Below are 17187 nucleotides of genomic sequence, written 5' to 3'. Positions count from 1 at the left end.
GGTTCTATAAGAGAACAGGCAGAGGAAGCCATAAAAAGCAAGCCAGTGAGCTGCATCCCTCCACGGCCTCTGCATCAGCTCCTGCCTCCAGGTTCCTGCCCTGTGAGTGCCTGTCCTGACTTCCTCAGATGATGGAAGTGTGAGCCAGATAAACCTGTTGTTCCCAATGCGGGTTTGGTCGTGGTGTTTCATCGAAGCTATAGAAATCCTAACTAGGACAGGTACACAGAGTGATGATTACAATCCTACAACGTGTGACCTTTCTACACACTGCATAACGACCTTGCGCATCTGGAATATTTACAAAAAGGATACTTGACTGCCCGCAGAACCCATGAATAATATACAACAGCCAGTCCCGATGCACGGCTTTTTTAACTATATCCAGAAGTTCGCCATTCCATACATACTTCATATAAGGCTCACTAGAGATCCCAAATACGCCTGAAAAACAAAAGTAACAAGGATATAAGGACACTGACTGGCGACCTGCACACTGCTAAGTTCTTCCATGTTTGCTTCTAGCGTCAGGAGTACTTTCCATGCTGTTTTCTACGGCTATCTACCATGAGCTTCAAGGTCAAACAAGAAATGGGTTTTCTGACTTATTAGAGTTTTTAAATAAAAAAAAAAAGTGGGAGTCAAATGAAGGATGGGATGACAAATGCATGAATGAAGACAAATGGAGCGAAGCGAGCCACAGAGAACATAGTCGGGGTTACGGCTGGGACGAGGACTTCCGGCGACTGGGACGAGGACTTCCGGAGCCATGACAGGGAGGGTCCAGAGCGCCCCTTACCACCTGGGGCCTCTGCCCACATCTACAGGGGCTGCTGCGGGACTGAGGAGGATTAGAAAGCACATGACAGGTACAGAGTACACAGACTTCCCACGTGGCATCAGCTGTTAGATCAGGACTCGTTCATGTGGAGAAATCACCAAACAGACTGGCATATCAAGATGAATTTAAATAGCAGTGAGCACCACAAAACTTATCTGAAGTGAAAAATAAGAAATAAGCATATTTATACACTAGTGGATTAAAATCTCCGAGCAGTCGGGTAATCCCATTGTCTTCCCTTCAAAGTGTGAACTGGGTATCCATTTAGGCTGAATGTGTTCCAATTTAATTTACAAAATCTAGGGCTGAGGAGAAGGCTCAGCAGTTAAGAGCGTTTACTGCTCTTGCAGAGGACCCAGGTTTGATTCAGTGGCCACATGGCAGGTCACAATAATCTGGACCTCCAGTTTCAGGAGATCTAATGTCCTCTTGTGACCTCTTGGCACCAAGCCCACACATGACGCACCATACCATACAGAAACAAAAAGCAAACAAACAAACAAACAAACATGGCGCTAAAGTCCTCTGCCCTCTCAGTGCATCAAGGGGAGAATGGGTGTTACGAGCTCGGGTGTGCCTCACTGTGCTTGCCTAGCGTGCGTGAGACCCTGGGTTTGGTCCCCAGCACAGCATACACCAGGCGCATGGCCATACCTGCCCCACATCTCTAACTTCGTTTTCAAGGAGAAGACAGGAGGGGAGTTCAAGATCATCCTCAGCTCTGCAGCAAGTTTGAGGGCCAGCCTGGGCTACATGAGACCCTGAAGAGAGGAAAGAGATCGGGGCACACTAGCGGCGTGGGGTAGAGGAGTGTTATATCAGACATTCCTCGATCTGTCACTTTACACAGTGACTTAGCTTTGAAACAGATAAGGTGGCGGCATCTTGCCCTGAATTTGTGTCTTTCTAGACCTTCCTCAGCCTTCCACCACCCCTCTCACAGCCGTAGGCACCTTGGCAACGTATGTGGATGTAACTGTGGGTTTTGTCTTTAAAAGTGCTATACCCCTGAGCTTTAGCACCAAGGGACTTTTCAGAGGTGTGGTCTCTCTCTTGGTCATCACAAATAAAGGGACTTAAATCCTTTTAATTGGATAATTAGTGTGGTTGCCAATAACTGTCTCCTGTGGGGCATCTCAGTGTCTGCCTTACTTAGCCTGTAAACAGGAAGTACTGCTGCTCATCACAGGAGTCTGGACTGAAGAGCTGCTGCACCGTCCTTAATGCACTTGTGGATACAGTGAGACCTGAGGTTTTAGCAAACCCACCCTTCCAGCTCCTACCCTCAGTCTCCGTTTCTACCAGCTTCTCAGACAGAATGACCCTGGACCACGGAAATGTCGGAGTGCTCGTCACCAGCACCTGGTAATAGGTTATGTTAAATGACAAGGAGAAAGAGAAGTCCACTAGGCCAACAGCCTTGAGCCCAGGAGATTACTGTGGCTCGTGCACTGTAACCATGGCGTTCTTACAAGTGAAACAGGACAGCAGGGCACTGCTTGCTTTGAGATGGAAGGCCACCAGCTAACAACAGGGGACGATCCCTACATGATGAAAGCACAAGAACTGGTTCTCTCTTAAGCCTAGACCAGAATGCTGGTACCACCTTTGTCTCTCTAAGTCCTGCTCTGTGCTTCCTTCCAGGAGACGACTGTATATGCTGTGAGATGCTTAGCTGGTGGTAATCTATAACAGCAACAGGAAAGCAATACACTCTTCAGTCACACCCACCTACAACTGTTCTAGGCACAGCCGAGCAGTCACAGCAGAGCCCAGACACACATTCAACGCAGACCTGCGGCGGCAGGTTCAGCAGGTTCAAATACTCAAATTAGCTCCTCCCTCCGTAGGCATCCCATACTTTGGGTTATAATTCAAGTGTCTGAATCACGGACCTGAGGATATCAAGAGAGCACCCAGCTTGTCCTCAGCCCAAGAGACAACCAGGTAAGCTAAGCAGAGTCAAACCAGAGGGAACATTCAACTAAAAGAACTTTCTGGGCATAGGCAGAGCCTGTGGGAAAGCACAGCCTCTCCTAGTCTCCCTACTCTCCGCACGGGCGCATGGGCACATGTGCGCATGTGGGCACATGCAGATGCACGGGCAAGCCCTCTGCTCTCTTCTAGAGCGGATGCTGGCCCTGCACCCGTAGCTTCATCACTACCATCTAAGCTGCATGGAGCAAGCACCTCAGAGCCAGAGCTGGCTATGACTTCTCCACAGCTGCCCTACTTCAGCCAAGAAATGTTCACTTTACACTTGAAAGGACTCCGTCACAATGTCCACAATAACAAGCCATTTGCTTTAGGGTTCTAGACCAAACCCCAAAATCTGGCAAGAACAGTACTGACAAAGGGGCACCTTAGGCTAGTTTACTGTGGACCTGACAGTGCCAGGCACGGAGCTTGCCTGTGACAGACTGATGTGACAAGCCGAGAGCAGTCACTTGCTGCGCTGCCGCCTCTGGACTCTGAGCATTTCATCTTCACCTCTGGGCCTCAGTTTCCTACTTAGTGTTTATGTCTACACAGCCAGCTTATACTTACCCAGCAGACATTCTATGGGGCTCAGAATATTGTATATAAATGCCCAGCACATAACAGGCAACCCGTGGCAACTTTTGCCCCAAACTTGACTCATAATTGACCAATTTCTATGAATGAAAATATGATGCTGTCCACTCTACAGTATTCAAAGGGAAATTCTCCATAAAAATGTTACCAAAAGATTAGATTCTGAATGCGCTCCATTAAAAAGTATATGAATAATTTCTAGAAACTGACAACATATAATTTCTGGCTGGCCTATAAATAAAATCACATTGAGATTTGTAGAGACAATTTTAGAATTTTGGCTTCTTTAAAAAAATAAACAAAAACACAGAGATGGTCTAAGAATGTGTTTCATTTTAATCCCAAGTGTGAGATATGGGTCTGCTTTGGACTGACCATAGCAGCTGACTATGATTTGCTTCGTGCTCTAGCAGAGGCATAATTTTGCCAACTGCAGAAAGTTTCTTCAATTGTGTGATGTTTGGAATTCTGGGAACTTTTCAGATTGTATAAAAAATGCCAGGGCCCCGAGAGGTTGGTTGGTGGTGTTGGTCATTGGGGGAGAGGTGGGAGAGTTAGCTGCGGTTTGTTAGTAGTCATACTCAAAGAAGAAAATAAATTAGATCCAGGGATCTCTTTCCTTCTCTCTCTCCCTTTATCTTTTTTCTCCTCCTATCTAGTGTCGGGGGATGAAAGGTGGAAAAAAGGTGAAGGGGGGAAGAAAGAAGACCCCACAGAGTAGCAAATGTCAACTATAGAGATTAACAGTGGCTTTAAAAATGAATTGGTCAAGTTCATGTCTCTAAGACAACCCGAAAGGATAAAGGTCACCAAGGGACAAGGGATGAGGAAAGGGAGGGACTTTACTGAGACGCCACATTCATGCAGAATTCACCTACCACTGCCACCCTGTGTGATCAGCCCTTCATCTTCAAAGATGTCGAAGGTCTCCTGGCACGTCGTGGATGTTTCTGACCTTAACATCTCCAGGGGCATTCGCAGGACGGTAAGATTATACTGAAGTGAGTGTGACAGATCATAGCTATAACTGAGAGGAGAATTCAGATGTAAGAATTACAGAAGCAAAGATATTTCATGGTCTCCGCTCCCAAGGGGAATTACAATCTGTGAGCTAAATGACTCTCCACCTGGTATTCCACTGAAGCAATGCCATTAAATGAGCACTGTGAACACAGTCGAATACAAACACGATTGGAAATTAAATAGAAATCTCACCACCCGACTTAATTACGCACACTAGAAATACACATTTATGATAGGGGTCACATCCATTCATTGATTGGCACATGTAAATTTTTTTTTGTTTTACGATGAAATCAATCCCATATCTTGTTCCAAGTCACACTGTCTTACGCCCATGAATGTGGTTCTATAGACAGGACACTGGAGTATAGTATCCTTGTCAAAAGCACTTGGCTTTATACCATAGTTTAAACATGAGCGAACTTCAAACTACAAACTTCACAGTGACACAGGGTAAGGAGATAATGTAGCTCCTACCGTGAAACATGTTCTAGGAAAATAAGAATCATATAAAAATTAACACAGTCTCTGAACAAATAAAAGTTGGTCATTAAGCAGAAAAAATTTATGATTCTAATTTCCTAAGATCAACAATTTTATTGAAAACAGGGGTTATTTTGAAAACAGGGTTTTTTCTCACACAATGAAACCCGATTACAATATTCCCTCTCTCTGTTCCTCCCAGCTCCTCCCCACTTCCCCTCCCATATGGATCCACCCTCTTCTGTTCCTCATTAAAAAACAGACTTCTTTATGTGCTAATAATTTTATAATATAATAAACAAAAACTAACACACCAGAGTTGGACAAAATAAGCAAACAGAAGGAAAAAGCCCAAGAGAAGGCACAAGAAAGAGACCCACTCATTCACACACTCGTGAGTCCCATAAACTGGATGCAAAGGACCTGAAGGTTAAAAAGAGAGGAGAAAGAATATATATAAATAAAATTAAAATAATAATAATGGAAGATCCACGACAAGACATTATGAGGCAAGGAACTTTCACAGATGCTGCTGAGTTCATTTTCTGTCGGCATCTACTGCTGGGCACGCAGCCTATCCTTCAGAGTAGTTTGTTTCCCTAGTGAGACTCCCTCAGAGGAAACGAAATTTCCACTTGCAAATGGCTATCACCTGCAGCTAGCTTCTGGGTTAGGGATGAGACATGTGCCCACTTCTCCCTTCAGCTCTAGGGCCCTGTCTGATGCAGACCTGAGCAGGCCTGTGCAGGCTGCTGTGCTCTCTGCGAGGTCATATGCATGACAAAGGTCAACACTTTTTAAGTATTTCTAGTTTTCTGTTTGAACACAGAGTTCCAGAAGCGATCCTGAGGCTCGCTTCTGTATTCAGGCAGTATCTTAAGTATTACAATTCTCTTGGGAGAGCCACACATTAATTATTATTTCCCAGTTTAGTCCCATAATTTAACTGAAATTAATTTCAGTTTTGTCTGTTAAACTCAGTTTTACCACCTTTGCTTGATAGATCCGTTTAACATCACTTAGCCATGAATAGAGACAAGTTGTATTAAGACGCTGGTTTCCAATTGGCCATGGCACAGCCCTGAGATCTCAGCAAACGTACTGTAACTTGAGGAATGACTTGATTAAATTTAGTGTGGCCTGTTTCAAACACTCGGGAGCCCGTTTCAAACAGCAGCGCCACCAAGTGTCGGTATTAGCTCACAACACTGTGAGCGGAAGATGAAACAGTCTAATGTAAAGCAGATGAATCAGACACGCGTGGAAACCCACAAGCCACTGAGCACCTGTGGACTAAAAATCACTTCACCTAGAACCCTCTGTTCTACGACTTAATAATTTTAGCTTTCATTATGTTTGTGTTTATTTTATAAATAAATGATTAACTCTGTTAACGACTAAAGATAGATCTTTAAAAATGCAAAGTACCTGGTCTGTGTGCACCGACATTGCACACAAATGCTGCAGACCCTCTCTCAGGCCCAGCTCAGGTCATTATTGGCGAACACCATCTTGAGTCTATGTCTCAGTCTGGATACTACAGCAGACAGACTCCTCTGTCTATGACACCTGCGTCTGTCTGTCCAGCCTGAGACTGGTCACACTGCCATCTTAGCACTTCGTCACAACGCTGTAACATTTGCTTGTTGTTTGTCTGTCTGCTTGCTGGCTATGTTAAATAGATCTCCACAAATGTCTCTGTACCAAGAGAGGTTTCTGTTTTCTCTCCCAAAACACACTCTTAGGATGTTCGATCTGCTTAATGCTACATTCATTCCAGCAAAACTGGTCACTTACAGGGCCACCAGCAACACGTTGGTATTAAAATCCCTTTCCTCTGTCTGATTAGCTTTTCTTTCATTTTGGCAGATCATTAGCTGAGACTGAACCATGGCACTGTTACAACTCTGCACTACGAAGGATACAATTTCATTTTTATGATTCAAAATTCCAAAATGAAGTTATTTCTTTAAATTGTACTACTTTCTTCCTGAAACAAAGGTGATTTTTATAGTACCTTTACACTAACCATTTAAAAAGTCAAGAGTCAAGTTTTTAAAAGGAAGAAACTTACCTAAAGTAAAAATTGCTAGAGAGATCCACATTTTGAAATATCCTTAAGTACCTAAAAAAAAATTAAAGCATGTTATAGACACAAAGTGTTCTTTGTCATGGCTTAACATAGGTCAGGGGTCTCCTTACACTAGTGAGTGTGCTCACTGAGCTGAGCACTCCCGGCCAGCTCTGGCATGAGTATGCATCTGCCCGGCATCGCTCAGATAGCCAGACACCTTTAACACAGTGTGCACCCCATCGTGGAGTGACTGTGCTTCCCACACAGGCAGGGCATGGGCAGGGCACAGGGGCAAGCGAGGGATAAAGACAGCTGCTGCTGCTGTTGTTGTGCTTGGTCCCAGTGAACTTTACAAATAAATCTTCAGCAGATGGAGAAAGGGAAGTCACTAAAGTAACCATGACCCCGTGGGTTACCGTAACTTTAAGCTGAGAAGATTTTTATCATGTCGTGAGACATTGGGTCACAGTTACTCGTATGTTCACAATCACACTTAGAAAAGTAACTAAAACACAATTTTCAGGGTTAGAATTCTCTCTAGACCCACCAGCCCTGTTCCCTCTCCAGAGGCAACTTTCAAGTTACTGCTCCCATGCTCCGGCAGTGGTGCCTTACTTTGCTGTTACAGAAATCTTCACATACTCCACTGGACATCTTCGCAGGGACCACCTCAAACCTTGTGTGCTGTTCTGCATCTCTCGGCTCCTATACACTGTGTGAACGTAGCTGTACCAAAAACTAAGGATTTAACTTGCTGAACGGTTAGCTAAGTCATCACATACGATATAGGCCATGTGTTATTTCTGCATTCCTCAACTAGGCACTGCAGCTAGGTATGGGAGCACACACCTGTGATCCCTGCAGGGAAGGAAAAGGGTAGGGAAAGGGAAGGGAAGGGAAAAGGAAAGAGGAAGGGGAAGGAAAAGGAAAGGGAAGGAAAGGGAAGGGAAGGGAAGGGAAGGAAAGGAAAGGGAAGGAAAGGAAAAAAGAAAGGAAAGGAAAAAGGAAAAGAAAAGGAAAGGGAAAGGAAAGAAAAAAAGAAAGTGGAGAGTAAATACATTCCCACATTTCTGCTAGCGTTTGATGACAGCAGGTGCCATCCGATTAACGAGAAGGAACTAGCCCCATGTTAGATTTGATTGCTAGCAAGGTGCCCGTCTCTTGCGTGCTGCCTGCCCCTCACCCTGGAGAGTGGTTGCTGGTCAGAGCAACCCTTCAGAGGGTCTCTGCACTGAACCTGGTTAGGTGTTCTGTCTATATGACTGTGCCCCTAGGCAGCCTAGATTGTAAGGACACTTTTAATTTTGAGAGCATTTATATACATCGCTGCTTTCCGTCTGCCTTATGCTTTCTGTGTTTTATTTATGAAATCTTCCTCCATGCCAGGATCATAAAATCATTCTCCTAAAACTGTCTTTGTACTTCTGAAATTGCTTCTTCGGTATTATCAGAGATTAGAATCTAATTTCATTTTTGTCGAATGGAAAACAAACAAAACTTAAGTCTGTCTTCTCCATGGTGACTTGTAGTGCTCTCTCTATGGGATCCATTTCCTATGAAAAGTGGGCCGTTTCCTGGGCATCCTTGTCTGTACTGATCAATGTCGACACCCTCATCAATAACCAGTATCCTCACCATAGATAACTACCTGATTCTCTTAATTACTGTGAGTGCTACATCTGCTTAGCCGTTTCCCTTCTTCTTTAAACTGTCTTTGTTTTTATTTTATACGTACGAGTGTTCTGCCTACACGTATATGCCAGATGCCTGTGGAGACCAGAAGACAGTGCAGGATACCCTGGACCTAGAGTTACAGATGGCTGGGAGCTGCCAACCTCCACAGGAAGCTTGCAAGGGCTGAGCCATCCCTCCAGCCTCCTCTTGGCCCTTTGTGTTTCTGTTTTTCATAGTTGTCTAGACTAAGATTAACTTATGGTTTTCTATGTGAATTTTAAAGCCTTTATTTTTAAGTTTTATTTAACTGTGTGCTAGGGTTATGTGCACATGAGTACCACTACCCACAGGAACCAGAACTGGACACTGGACTGACCCGAGCTGAAATTACCGGCAGCTGTGAGCTGCTGATGTAGGTGCTGGGAAGTGGACCTGGGCCCTCTGCAAAGGCAGCAGGCAAAGTGCTTCTCACTGCTGAGTCCTCTCTCCAACCCCTCAATATGAATTTCAAGTAAGTTTGTATGTTCTACTCTCTTCTGAAATCACCTTGGAATTTGGATTTCAGTTGCATTATATCTCTCAATTAACTAAAAAAACTAACCTTGTGATTGTAAGCCTTCTCATGCATAAACACGCATGAACAAGTGGATAGTCTTCCTATCTATTTTGGGGCTTAAAAAGATCATCTAGTACTGTTTTACATTGTCAGCATTGAACTTCATGTATCTCTTGCCATAGCTACTCCCAGGTAACATATGGTCTTCAGCACTATGAACCGCATGGTTCATTTTTCTCTTTGGCTACTGCCTGTGATGGCTGCTAGTCTTGGTTGCCAACTTGACTATACCTGGAATTACCTAAAATCCAAAAATGAAGGGCACACTTGTGAAGGATTTTTGCTTAATTTGATGTAGGTAGCTTCATTTCTAATCTGGATCTTTGAGGTATGAAGACAGGCCTTTAATTCAGGTCTTGAGGTGAGAAGGCACACTTCAGTCTGGGCCACACCTCCTGCTGGAAGGATATAGTAGAAGGAAGCTTTTATTCTTTGCCTGCTTGTCCTGGCCTCGCTGGCATGTCCACTCCTTCACTGGCATCAGAGCCGCCTTCTTCAGGATTCCGGCATATACAGAAGCCCAGCTGAGACATCCAGCCTCATGGACTGAGCAACTACTGGATTCTTGAACTTTTTATTTACAGCTGCCCATTGTTGGATTAGCTAGACCACAGCCTATAAGACACCATTCTAATGAATCTCCTTTCTAGATACAGAATTCACCCAATAACTTCTGATACTCTACTGCAGGTGGGTAGAAACATCGCTGGTTTTCACATGCTAATCATTTCCCTTCAGTCACCTTTGCTGGATGTTTTCAATAGTTCTGAAAGTTTACAGGCATTCTTAGAATTGTTTGTCTCTTTTTTAGCTTAATTCCTTATTTTTCTGATCTACTTCTTATTTTATAAACATTGCCTTAGCTAGGGTTCTAAATACAATGTTGAATATTAGTTATGCTAGCATGTTCCTTGATAGTTCCTTACCTAAACTAAAGGCTCTGCTTTTAAAGTTTTATTGTAAGAATAATTTTTATTATAGACACTTTCAATAAATACCTTTAGAAAGGTTGTAAGCTAAGATTTGATCACAAAGATCTGGAATTTTGCCAAGTGTATTTCTGTTCCTATGAAGGTGCTCATAATTCTCTTTAACATCACCTTAATGTGGCAGATTGTTTCAGTAAATTTCCGAGTGTCAATACAACCATGTAGTGAAGACAGCCTCTACTTACCAAATGCATAACATACCCAGTAGTGTTGTATTTATTTTTGGAATATTTTTCCAAACATTCTTACTGCATTACTAGATCACATATCTCTATAATTATATTATAAAATATCATTTCACTCCTCCTATAACAAGCTGTTGATATAATTGTACTGTATTGTAGATCATGTCTACATAGTACACAGTATTAATCATAAGATACTTTTATTTTTAAGATTATTAAATCACTATATTAAACATGACAGAGCATAGCTAAATTCTAAACTATTACTGACCATAAAACTCTAAGTATGCCTTGGTGTCCTTTGACCCATCTAACTTTCAGTCTATCAGTTGATAACAGTCTTCCTTCCATTGTCAAGTCTCCAGCAGTTTCACCAAACCTCTAAAAGATTTCAGATCTACAGAAAATCAGGGAACAGAGTCCAGTGAAAAACAATATGACCTTCTTCTAAATTCACCATTAGACTCCTCTGCTTAGACACATGCAAACTCCATTTACCTAAGTCAGTTAACTGAGAAACCCTAACACACAAATCTGAAATCTGAACCTGACCTGGGCACTGACCTGATGCCTCAATGGAAACTGCAGAGCCCAGCACTGACAACACGCAGTCACAGTCAACACACAGGTAGGCCAGCTACTGTACAAACTAATCTTCCGGCCATGTATATTAACAAGGGCATGTGAGACATAGCTCAAGTCTGTGCTCAGCTTTGAGTCCTGTTCCCACAATACTGTGTTGTTTTTACATGTACATTCCAAAGGTGCCAAAATATGAGGAGACACTTCCAGTTGTAACCGTTTCTCACAAGCAATATTAATCTCTATCAAGAGACTCTAAATTTAATATTAATGTAATGTCCTTATGTTATCGTCCATATGCTTCCTAACACTGCCCTAGTAAAGTCCTTTACAGCTCTGTGTACATGTGTGCATACATGACAAGTCTTCACGAGGATCTAAGTGAAAGTCACAGGATGCACCTGTCATGTCGGTTCTAAAATCTACAACTGTATTTTTTTTTCTTTGATGGCTTGCACGTTTTTAAGGGTCTTGGAAGACCACTGTCTTTACAAAAGGTCCCACATTATGGATCTGCCTGATTATTTCTGTATGCACAAAACATTTTCAGCAGAATTACTAAGGTAGTCTGTTTTCCCATTTCAAATGAAAACGTGACATCAGGATTGGAGAGATAGCCCAATGAGTGAGAGGCTTAACATCATAAAACTCCAGATAAGGCTGCAGGCTCCTCTAACAGAGCTAGCGAGCAGGTGGGGAGACACAAACATCACTGGGGCTCACTGGCAGCCATTCTAGCTGGAAAAACAAAAGGCTCCAGTTTTTGTGAGAGGCCATGTCCTCAAGGGAATACAGCAGAAAAACTATACAGCAGGACACCCAACACCCAGCCTCTGCATGCATGCAAACCCACACACATGTGCACACATGCAACACACACAGCAAATAAAGAGGTGACACTAAGTGTCATCATTTGGTTACATATGTGTCGGCAGCCATAATGGGACAAGCTAATAATTAGCAGTTGATCATCCTGAAATGCTTGCCTCAGATTATTATATAAATCTGCAACAAGTGTGTCCCATCCAGCAAGGCTGTGGCGGACATATTTTAAGAAAAATTCCTGCTATTAATATGCTTTTCCTATTATTATTATTATTATTATTATTATTATTAAACATATATAACAATCACTAAGCAATAACACACCCCTTTGGAGCAGATCTCTGCAGATCCACGAAGATGTACTGTCTTGTAGTGATGCTATATAGACAAATAGATGACTTCTTAAGTCTTAATGATGATCCTATACAAATTCCTAAAATTATATCAATGATTATTAAGCTCTTTTTATAGTGGGACTGGTATTACATCCCTTTCTGATAGTCAAAACTGCTATGAGAACTCTGCCAGTCTCCCAAGTGTCATCAGTTAACAGCACTTAGACAGTAACCAGACTCTCTCCTGCTCAGAGCACATTCCAAGATGGTTGTAAAACAATTAACCATAGGTCACTAAAAGGGAACTCATGATTTATTATAGGTGCTAGGACAGAAGAGAAAATATTGCCTGGGTTTATCTATACAAAACTTCACTAATTTCTTAGTTATAGTTTTAAACCTTCAGTGAACCTGTGGAGTTAGACAGGTGATGGATGTTCAGCTAGATAATTACTCCTAATGGATATACATGTAAACATTCTGTGATGTAAACTTCTATTTCAATTTATGATTTGAATTTTGGTGTGAACTTGTGATGAACTTTGTAACACGTGATCATGTACTCTGAATGATGTATAAGACAAAGGGACGTTCGTTAGCGGCTCTCGCTCTCTCTCTCTCTCTCTCTCTCCTTCTTTCTCTTTCTCTCTCTCTCTCTCTCTCTCTCTCTCTCTCTCTCCCTTTTATCTCCCTCTTCTTCCTTCCCTGCTTAGAATCTCTCCACTTAGAATTTTTCCTTTGTTAGAATTTTTTCCTTTTCCCCACTTAGGACCTTTCCACTTTTTCTCTTAGATAGCTTTCATAGGAAACTTTTTACACTTAATAATAAACTACAATAACTTCTTTAAGTGTATTTTCTTTCTGCGACCTCAAACTAACAGACCTAAGTTAGAGCTTGGCAGCATCTGCAGAGAGAATACAAAGGCATTGCCTAATCCTCTGCTGTCCCTGGGCTGCCAGGAATGGCAGTTTCTGGACAGAGGATACCAGAGGGCAGGCCAGCTACAGTAGCCTAACCCTAGGTCTTACCCACTGCCGACGGTCTTCCCATCCCCCTCGGCTGCCTCAAGAAGAACTGAAAAGGAGGAAAAGAAAGAAGAAGCACCTTCTCTTCCCACCAAGCTGGAGCTGGCTCCCAGCAAATATGCCTACCAGTTTTAATGTAAGAAATCATTGCTCGTCTGTATAAATAATCAAAAGTTCTACGATTATTTTAACACACTGATGCTATGTGAACCTTGTTTCCCACACCTGGCGGCTTCAGCACTGACTGCTGATCCTTGTCGGACTGTCAGAAATGACCTTTACAGTCCCTAGCAGAAACTGGAATTTTGGTCCAACGTTTGATGTTTCTATACCACATTTCTATTGCTTTGGTTCTGTTGCTGTCAAAAACAAACAGTAAGTTGTCAGTACCGGTGCATACCTAGCTTCGTCGGGGTGAGTAACCCGAACAGAGTCATTGGGGATATAAATCATGCTCGTATCTTCAATCTTATATACCGCGTGGCCTCCAATGTCTGCCATCTTCCTCCGTTTAGTTATTAATATAATATAGTAGCCTTCTAAGAACCTGACAAAACCTGCAGATAAGAAAAACAAATGTCACACAGACTTAGCAATGTAAATGATTTTAGAAACATATTTACCAAAGACTTTATACATTTCCTACTTTAATATTTTTATAACTTTATAGTCATATAAGTTTTTGGAACTTACATAACCTAACATTATTTTGGGTGGCGGCTGGAGATGGGGCTAAGTTGGTAGGGTACTCACCGAGCACGCACAAGGCCCTGGGTTCAGTCCCAGCACTGATTAAATCAGGCACAGGGGCATGGACTTATCATCTTATGCCTTGGGATGGAAGCAGGAAGATCAGGTGTTCCAGGTCACCTTCAGCTATACAGTGAGTATGGGGATAACCTGGGGTACATAACCTAGTCCCATATATCTATATGTGTATGTGTGTACACACACACTATTAGACATAGAGAATACCTATAGAATACATGTTATATATAGCGTATACATTATATATGATTAAGAAGAGTTAACATTTTCAATTCTGTGTAAAGAAAACCTTCTAGAAGTCTATCAATAAAGACAACACACTGAGTTAGACACTTAAAAGGGAGTAAGATGGAACATTTTATGATTTATGCCACAATATTTGTATACACACACATACACACACACACACACACACACACACACACACACACAGAGTTATATGCACATTCACACAGATATAAATGAAAGAAAGAAGAGATTGTAGTAAAGGAAAACAATCTAAAAACTACTTAATCAGGCTGAAAAAAGTGGCTCAGTGGAAGACTGTTTGCCCAGCATGCACCGGGGCCTAGGCTCGATCATCAGCACTGGGAAAAGGGAGAGTGAGAGGAATCCGTATGTAAAAGACACGCATAGAAACTCGAGCTGACGTCTCTGAATCATCGTGCCTGTCTCTGCATTTACACACACACACACACACACACACACACACACACACACGGAGCTCACTTCTAACTACATCACATTCGATAACTATCATGTGAGCTACTTAGAAAAGCTGTGGCAGATCGGAGGTTTTGGAGCATTTTAGACTTTCAATTTTCTAATTAAAGATATTCAGCCTATTCTAAAGAGTTTACAAAAACAATGTTTAATTTTGTGTCAAATAATTGGAATCTGTATATCCTATATCAGTGACTAAATAGTCAGATACTCTGTTCTGGGTTGTTAAGTTCTCAGCAGCCCAGTACTTACAAAACAAATGCCCTAGGGCCAGAGAACTCCCGGGATTAAAACAGTTCCCTAGAGGTAGAGAGGGGTAGGTGCTGAAGAGGCAATGGAGGATCCTGACAGACTCTTACCTCCGGGAAACAACCACATCTTGCAAAAGTTATAAAACAAAGCAAAACACTGAGAAAGTTCAGTCCTGGTGTATAAACAAATGCATAAATGTTTATTCAAGAAAAACATTGGTAACAAGGTAAGAACAGCAGGCCGTGGTGTTCTCTGAGCCAAACGGCCACCGTCTTCAGTTCAGCTGTGCCTGCTTACAAGACAGCACCCAGGGCCTGACTGCTGACCTCCCTCAAAGAAGGAGAGGGTCACCAGATCCTAAGCTGAGCATCTAGACACCCCTCCCAACTAACAGTATACAATTCTGCTCATGGGCTCAGGACCTGGGGGAGGGGTTAGTATATATGGGCTAGGACTGAGGGAAGGGGGACTCCATTTGGGCAACCATAGAGAAGCCACTATCCATGCTGGGTCTCCACTTCCGGTGTGGCTGCTTTGGGGTCACATGCTCCTGTCAATAACTTCTCACTCAGGTTCTGTAGGCTCAGTAAACACAGTGGTTCTTCAGGGGAGTTTGGGTGAGACTAAGGTTGGGTCTGTCACTTGGGGAGAGAGGTAAATGTTGCTTCATCCCCACAAGCCTGAAACTTCTCAAGACAATGGCATTGAGTCATTTTAGTTTCCTCTTTCTTTTTACTACCAAGTATAAGTGCCCCTCTTTTTAAAAATATTCCCTTCAAATAAAGCTAAAAACTACAGGCTTCTGTTTGACACCAACATCAACCAAAAATCAGCCTCTCTGTCTTCATTCTCTGGACCCCTAGTCCCAGACCAATTTCCCTGAGTACTTTCTGCAAGACTACATAACCATCCTCAGGTAAAAGCAGCTCCTCTCTCTAAAGTAAAGACAGCCACGGCCATGTCACTTGAGTGTGATACTGGGGACACTGGGCTGAGTATGTGTGAACGGGATTTAGGGAACAGTGGAAGATGAAGCAAGTCTACCACGCACTGACCAGGGACAGCACCCAGCCTGAGAATTCCTGTGCGAGCCAGCAACTCCCTGAAGGTCTTCAGTGAGCAGTGCCCTCCAACAGAGAGGTATGAAGACCCTCACAAGGCACCCAGAAACTTCTCACAGCATAGCTCCTGGGAAAAGCACTACCCCTAAAACTAAATCCCTCCGAGGCTCATGCTTGGTTGTAATTTTCACTGTGACCCTGGCTCCTCTGCCCCATCACCTGTCTTTAATGGTGCTTTAGTATTACCTTGGTCCATTGTGTATTTGTGCCGCTCCCCTTCAACATCCCAAGAGTGCCCATCCCAAGGTGGTAAAGGCTAGGAAAGGGCACAGAACAGAGAACCAGGTCTCAGGAGGACTGCAGGCCTCCATCCATATGCTCCCGGGACAGACAGAACAATTTTGTGCAGGTGCTCATGACCCCACCCGTGGTTCCCACAATTCCTGCTGCTCACTGAGTAACCATGGGGCAGCTCCAGCAGAGGCTCACGCCCATAACTGAGTGATGGCTGAGAACTGTTAGCCTTTGAGGTTGCCACAACCCCGTGTGTATATAAACGCCCACACGGGTGCTCTATCGAGCTCACTCTAAGCAAGGTGTGGAGGAGATTGTGCACCACACATGGTACCCTCCACACACACAGTTATGAATCACAGCACTACATACGACTGTGAGATACTGGTGGGAAGGCTGGCGCTGAACTACAGAAAGCTGAGGAGGGCTGCTCCGGATTCTTATAAACTGTGTATAAACACAATAGCTTAAAACAGTCCAACAAAACATCCACAAACTTGGCGTGCTGGAAGGTAGCAGAGAAACTATTTTAGAATACAAGGCATCCATTTGCAATGTAACCACGTAAAATTCCAGTCATTTCACACACGTGTTCTTGACAGTGAGATGATACTTTTTTCAAAGGTAAGCGTTTTCTATAACTTCAGTGCCCTTCATTATTTCTAAAACAAGACTATAAAACAGAGACTTTCATTAGCCAGACTACCCCATGGCAGCTATTTTAATGTAATTTAATAAATCTCCCTTCACTTTGTTACACTTAATCATCAAGGGAATTTCTATTTTAAATACTAGTCAATAAGACATTCTATACCACATACACCTTAGAAAATTACCATCAAAAAGTTAAGAGCACTGATTG

The 17187-nt window shown here is 42.9% G+C and overlaps 1 protein-coding gene across 1 annotated transcript in view; it reads right to left on the bottom strand.

Annotated features, from left to right (window-relative positions):
• The window catches only part of Fig4 (FIG4 phosphoinositide 5-phosphatase), a 107436-nt gene that overhangs the window by 72137 nt on the left and 18112 nt on the right, over positions 1–17187 (bottom strand). The window contains exons 4-7 of the mRNA XM_028768995.1: positions 13628–13784; positions 6996–7046; positions 4294–4442; positions 316–444 (exon numbers count right to left, since the gene is read on the bottom strand). Of these exons, the coding sequence (XP_028624828.1) occupies positions 316–444; positions 4294–4442; positions 6996–7046; positions 13628–13784 (486 nt within the window). The remainder of the gene's footprint in view (positions 1–315; positions 445–4293; positions 4443–6995; positions 7047–13627; positions 13785–17187) is intronic.

The sequence above is a fragment of the Grammomys surdaster genome, unplaced genomic scaffold, assembly GCF_004785775.1.
Source record: "Grammomys surdaster isolate TR1022 unplaced genomic scaffold, NIH_TR_1.0 190, whole genome shotgun sequence".
NCBI lineage: Eukaryota > Metazoa > Chordata > Mammalia > Rodentia > Muridae > Grammomys > Grammomys surdaster.
This window is presented reverse-complemented; position numbering and strand designations above follow the sequence as displayed.